This window comes from Octopus bimaculoides, chromosome 21 (genome assembly GCF_001194135.2).
Source record: "Octopus bimaculoides isolate UCB-OBI-ISO-001 chromosome 21, ASM119413v2, whole genome shotgun sequence".
Taxonomy (NCBI): domain Eukaryota; kingdom Metazoa; phylum Mollusca; class Cephalopoda; order Octopoda; family Octopodidae; genus Octopus; species Octopus bimaculoides.
In genome coordinates this window covers 37,507,149-37,514,028 of record NC_069001.1, presented here as the reverse complement: position 1 = coordinate 37,514,028, position 6,880 = coordinate 37,507,149, and the positions used below count along the sequence as shown (strand labels likewise).

The 6,880-nt window shown below is 38.0% G+C and overlaps 1 protein-coding gene across 1 annotated transcript in view; it reads left to right on the top strand.

The window, feature by feature from the left end:
* The window catches only part of LOC106868812 (probable E3 ubiquitin-protein ligase HERC1), a 98,961-nt gene that overhangs the window by 83,111 nt on the left and 8,970 nt on the right, over positions 1-6,880 (top strand). The window contains exons 59-64 of the mRNA XM_052975429.1: positions 292-461; positions 871-1,052; positions 2,439-2,594; positions 3,778-4,003; positions 4,951-5,195; positions 6,160-6,460. Of these exons, the coding sequence (XP_052831389.1) occupies positions 292-461; positions 871-1,052; positions 2,439-2,594; positions 3,778-4,003; positions 4,951-5,195; positions 6,160-6,460 (1,280 nt within the window). The remainder of the gene's footprint in view (positions 1-291; positions 462-870; positions 1,053-2,438; positions 2,595-3,777; positions 4,004-4,950; positions 5,196-6,159; positions 6,461-6,880) is intronic.

The window sequence follows — 6,880 nt, the reverse complement described above, 5'->3', positions numbered from 1 at the left end:
ATATATATATATATATATATATATATACGTATGTGCATCTACACACACGCATGCACACACAACTACCTGCATACACATATGCATACATACATGCATACATACATGCATACATACATATGTACATATGTACATACATACATACATACATATGTACATACATAAATATATACATTCATACATATATACATTCATACATATATAAGTGCATGCATACATATATATACACATGTACACACACACACACGTTTTGATTTAATCCCTCCCTATATTGCATGGTGTTTTCCATACCAGCCCACCACTATTGAATGTGTTTCTGTTACAGATAATCTGTGGCCAGAATTCTACATTTGTAATCCAAGCTAATGGCACCGTTATGGCCAGTGGAGAAGGTAGTTATGGACGATTAGGACAAGGAAACTCCGATGATCTCCATTCACTCACAGTCATCTCATCAATGCAAGGTACTCACTCTCTCTCTCTCTCTCTCTTTCCCCCTATTTCAGTCTATGCCATTTCACATTCAATATGGAATAATCCAAAACAAGAGTAATTCCATTCAAAATGGAATAATTTCGTTCAAAATAAGAATAGAAATTACAGTATTTTTGGCATTATATCCTTCCATTTATTGTCATTTTATTACACAAAAGTTTGTTTTTATAATTAGTGCTACATAAATAATTAAAGCAAAAAGTACTGTATTTTTTATTCTCATTTTGAATGAAATTATTCTCATATTGAATGTGAAATGGTATGTCTCCCTCCTCTCTCTGTAGCTTGCCACCTAATACATGCTAAATATTAAATGTGTAAATCAACGCTCCATCACACAGTAATCTATTAAACGATTTTGTGTGTCTGTGTGTCTAGGTTTTGTGATAACCCAACTTGTAACCTCCGTTGGATCTGATGGTCATAGTATGGCCCTTGCTGAGAGTGGTGAAGTCTTCAGTTGGGGTGATGGCGATTATGGTAAACTTGGTCATGGAAACAGCGACAGGCAGCGTCGGCCTCGACAAATTGAAGCTCTTCAAGGAGAAGAAATTGTTCAGGTTTAATATTCTTCCAGCCTTTTTTTTTTTTTTCTGTTTTCTTTTTCTTCTTTCTGTAACTTCATCTTTTTTAGAAATAATTTCAGTTCTTTTGTTTTGTTTTTTTTTCGGCACCATTGGAATTTCATTTTGTTTTCACAACTTTCTTCAGTTGTGTCAATGATGATGATAATGATGTTGTTTCATAGAGGTGGTGGTGGTTGTCGTTTAACCCCAGGTCAGTCCCAATCCAGTAGATCTATGATCAAAGGTATTCTAGCTGTGACCATTCATTAATTCAGGCATAGTATATCTAGGACTACATTATGTAATGTTGCCTTTCTTGTGGTTTAACTCCAGGTTAGCCCTCATCCACTACAGCTATGATCAAAGATGTTTAACCTTAACCCTCCCATCTTTTATTCATCGTGTATCTAAGACTACATTATCTAATGTGTTCCTCCTTGTTGTTGTTGTTGTTTAACCCCAGGTCAGTTTGATCCAGGAGGCCTATGATAGGAATACTTTAACTGTGATCAGGCATAATGTATCTAGGACTGCATTGTCTAATTAAACATTATCGGTCAGCTCTGATCCAGCTAACCTATGGCCAAATATACCCCAGCTGTCTTTTATTCGGACACAATGTATCTAGGACTACAATATACTACGTGTCCTTCATTTAAGCTAGTTGGGTTTGGGTTTTGAGGGAAATGTTTAAAAATTAGTAAAAATATTCAAAACAGTATTTTAAAAATTTTTGGAAAATGTTAAAAGAATGATTTAAAATGTTTATTAACTGAGTAAAAAATACTATTCAAGCGCAAATAAAGATGTTTTTTTCAAAATTAAGAAGAAAAAAAACATCTTTATTTATGTTTGAATAATGTTTTTACTCAGTTTATAAGCATCTTTGATAATTCTTTTAACATCTTCAATAAAGATGTTTGTAAAATGATTAAAGATGTTACATTAAGGATTCTAGGTTTTTAACCCTTTTACATTTAAACCATAAATCATATCTGGCCCAAATATTCTACTTGTTTTATGCTCAAACCAACCAGATCTGACCTCTCACACCTATCCTACAATGTCATTCTAAAAATAAATAGTCACATCATTGAAACCTCAAAGTTACAAGATAACGCATGACTAATTCAAAACAATGAGAATAAATAAGGAATTCATTTGCCTGAGTAATCTGAATGCTAAAGGATTAAAGATGATTAAGATATTAAGGATTAAATATAAAATATTAATGTAACGAGAAACAACCACTAACTTTAATTAAAAAAAAAAACAGAACAAATTTTATGTTTGATGTAATTGATTGTTGTAGCTTTTAATGTGCATCAGTGTGATGTGAGGACGGCATTCTGAACCATCTCCTTCTCACCCATTCTTCAGTTGGCCTGCGGATTCAAACACAGTGCTGTTGTCTCCCATGATGGAGTATTGTTTACATTTGGTAATGGAGACTATGGACGTCTAGGCTTGGGTTCCAATTCCAACAGGAAAATTCCAGAAAGGGTAACAGCTTTGGAAGGTCACAAAATAGGCTACGTAAGTAAACTGTCTCCTCCTTCTTTTGCAGATAATTCTTATAAAATTCCATTTCTAGGTTTTCATTAAGCTTTGCTGTTGACTTGTTGCAAGTTGTCATCTGACCGTCTTTGTCGTCAGCGTCATCATCGTTGTCGTCATCATTGCTGTCATCATTATCATTGTCATCGTCATTGACAGTAGCAGTAACAGCACAGTGGCATTTTAATGTCTGCTTTTCCATGCAGTCATGGGTTAGGCAGGATTTTAAGTCTGGTTTCTATGGCATGGGTGGCAGGCATAAGATATTTGCCTCTGTGAGGTTACTTGATCTGCTAGACACAGCAGTCAAATTACCTTCAAAGTGCACGCAACAGGAAAAAGGAAGAACACACTACTCAGTGATGGGATTCGGGATAGAGTATTTCTGAAAACAAGACCGGAGGATCATGGTTGGAGTGTCTTTGATCAGGACTGACCTGGGGCCAAACAATAACAACAGCAATACCTGGTCATTGTGTGTTGTGGGGAGGGTCTTTAGCAGGGTTGACCCTTTTGTGAATGAGCAGACGAGAGCCTCCTGTTCCCTATCAGTCATTCTTTTATTCCCTTACACCCATCGTTCTGCTACTCTGCCATACCAGTCATACGTGTGGCCCTGTGCCATTGTGATGAAGGTGGTCATGATAAACAATGATGGTGATGATGATGATGATGATTAAATATAATGATGTTAATTAATTGCAACAACAGTGACGAGGACATGCTAATTGGATATAACAATGTTGAAGATGACATGCAAATTAGATATTTTACATAGTGTTGATGAGGATATTCTAATTAAATGCCATATACTTTGAGGGTAATGAGGATGAAAATTAAATGTAATGGCAATGAAATTTAATTAAATATTTCATAACGGTTTTGATGATAATATGTAAATTAGATGCCTTATATGCTTAATGATGGTAATTGTTTTGTGAGGAGGGGGATGACCAGCTAATTATACATAATGATGTTGATGATGCTATGGAAATTAGATATTTTTCATGGTGTTAACGATGATATAATAATGATGACATGTTAATTAAATAGTTTCCTGTTAATGCTGAAGCCATCAATATATCGTTGTTGTCGTTATCATTGTTAATATATCATCTTCATTATCGTTATCCTAGTAATGAAACCTGTTTCTTGTTGCCAGGTGGCCTGTGGATTGAATCATTCGTTGTGTGTGTCTAAAGACGGATCCACAGTGTGGGCGTTTGGTGATGGAGACTACGGCAAACTTGGACTTGGCAATTGTGCTGCTCGCTCCCTACCGACCAAAATCGAACTCCTCCAGGGTCAGACAATCAAAAAAGTGTGTTGCGGGGCCCAGTTCTCCATCGCACTCACCAAAGATGGCAAAGTATTCTCATGGGGTCAAGGTATGGATCTCCCATCGAACCGTTTGCATTCACTCATTTCTTCATGTTCCACTTTTCCGTCATGCCTGTCATTCCATGCATCAGTGAGAGCTTCTTTGTAGTTGTACTACCTGCTAAAAATAGCAGCCGAATCCCCCTTCAAATTACATGCTACTACCTTAGAAAAATACCATCCGCATCATTGTTTTAACATCCACTTTTCCATGGTTGCATGACTCCGATGGAATCTGTTGAGGCAGATTTTCTGTGGCTGGATGCTCTTCCTGTTGCCAACCCTTGTCTCTTTCCAAACAAAGTAATACTTCCCCATGGCCAGACATGTTTGCCACAGAAAACTGGAAATAAACAACATTGCTTGTATGATGATGATGATGATGATGCTCATTTGCAACCATCGCATGATTCCAAGACACAGGCACACACACAGACATATGCATATGTAAATATATATACACATACAAATGCACAGACATGCATACACATACTTATATAATGGGTTTCTTTCAGTTTCTGTCTACCAAACTCACCGAAAAGGTTTTGATCAGCCTAGGGCAATACTAGCAGACACCTGTCCAAGGTGCTCTGCAGTGAGACTGAACCTGAGACCGTATAGTTGAGAAGCAAGTTTCATTACCACTCTGCCACACCTGCACCTCTGCCAAATGTGATAATGTTGGACCAGCTTTCCCTGCATTTAGGAAAAAGATGAGATGATCATAACTGGAATGTGTTTGAACTGACACTAAATAACCACTGCCACCACCACCAACAACAACTATTCCAGTATTCCCTCAATCTAGTTATTCTTCCATTCCCTTATTCTAGTCATTTTACTATTCTATCACCAGTGGAGGGTCAAGGAGAAAACCTTAATCTCACTCTTAAGTCCTAATATTCTGTTTGTTTGTTTACCTAACCATAACACTCCTCTTTTTTTTCCTCCTCAGATCGATTCATTGGTTTACCGGAGCCATTGTGGAGAAACCATACGAAACCTCAGCAGATTCCAACCCTTGCTGACTTCTTCATAATAGACATTGACGTTGGCTCTGAACACACGATTGTCCTGAGCAACGAAGGTGATGTGTGGGTGTGGGGCAGCAATGCAGAAGGCCAGCTAGGGAATGGCACCACAAACAGCGTCCGAGAACCACAGAAGATTGCAGAACTTTCTGGCAAAAATATCAGACAAGTATGTAAGATTATTTCATATTGATTTCGTACAGTTGATCTCAGTTTAGTTAAACTACACTCAGTGCAGTTTAGTTGAACATGGTTCGGTACAGTTTAATTGACCCCAGCTCAAATGAGCTTAGTTCAGTACAGTGAAGTTGATCTCAGTTTAATTGAACTACACTTGGTGCAGTTCAGTTGAACATAATTCAGTGGTTCTCAACAATTGTTTGCCTCTAGACCCCTTTGATTCCTATTTTATTCCACTGAACTGCCATTCAATGTATGTGAAAAACAATCCTTCTGTTTTATTGTTAAATATTGTTAGGAATTGTATTGAAACAATTGTTAAAATATTTTGTGTATTGTAGAAGTGGTCCCCAGTTAAGGACCACTGGTTTAGTTGATCCCTGTTCAAACAAGCTCAGTTCAGTACAGTTAACTTGATCTCCGTTTAGTTGAACTGCATTCAATACAATTCAGTTGAACAAAGTCAGCATCCTATAGGGGTATGTGATGGTTGCTCGCTTGCTTATGACAGCCAATGTGAAGGTGATGACAGCATTGATGCAAGACCTTCTTTCCTTCTCTGCCGTCAACACATTGTTTCTCATGGGAGCAGATGTTGCTGACAAGGCATCCCTGTGGCACTGAGAGCACTGAAAGTGACCCCAAAGAAGAGATGGTGTCATATAATAAAACACACATAACTGAAGAGGACAGAGATGCACCTGGTGGGGAAAGCCAAAGCTCAACATAAAACTCGTTAAAAAAGCATTCAATGTTTGATGGCATAAAAACACCTGGGTATATTAGATGCACCCCAATATTCAGGAAAAAAAGTCTTTAGTGCATGAAAGCAGGTAATATAGGCCCAGCTTTGCATAGAGGTCTCTCTCTCTCTCTCTCTCTCTCTCTCTCTCAATCCTACCTTCAAGTAACCTTCAAGTACAACAACAAAACCTGGATTTCTTTATTTGCAGATTTCTGCTGGTCGCACGCATAGTGCTGCGTGGACAGCACCTCCTCCGGTGAAACATACCCCTGGCAGTGCCACAGACCTCCAGCTGGGCACCCCAGAGAGCATCCCTCCCCAGTATGCCTTAATCAAAGAGAACAGTATCGAGGACATTCGGCAACGTCTCAACTTGCTTCATCGTTTCTCCAACTTGATGTACACTTCATGGCGACTCTTCAATTTGATACCAAATCATGTAAGTTACAGCCTTCATCTTTGTCTGAAGGGGTTGGTCTGTTTGACTGACTGTCTTGGTACCACAATCTCTCTTTCTCTCTCTCTCTCTCTCTCTCTCTCTCTCTCTCTCTCTCTCTCTCTCTCTCTCTCTCTCTCTCTCTCTCTCTCTCTCTCTCTCTCTCTCTCTCTCTCTCTCTCTCAATCCTACCATGTCTGTCTTTTATGCCTCTCTACCTATCATTCCCATCTATCAATCTGTCTGTATCTACATGTCTACTACATATCAGTCTATCTCTTTATCTATGTATCTGTTTGTCTGTCTACCTATATATTTATCTGTTTGTGTGTATATGTATGTGTATCTGTCTGTCTAACTATCTAAGTCTCTCTCTCTCTCTCTCTCTCTCTCTCTCTATCTATCTATCTATCTATCTATCTCTCTCTCTCTCTCTCTCTCTCTCTCTCTCTCTATATATATATATATATATATATATATATATATATATATA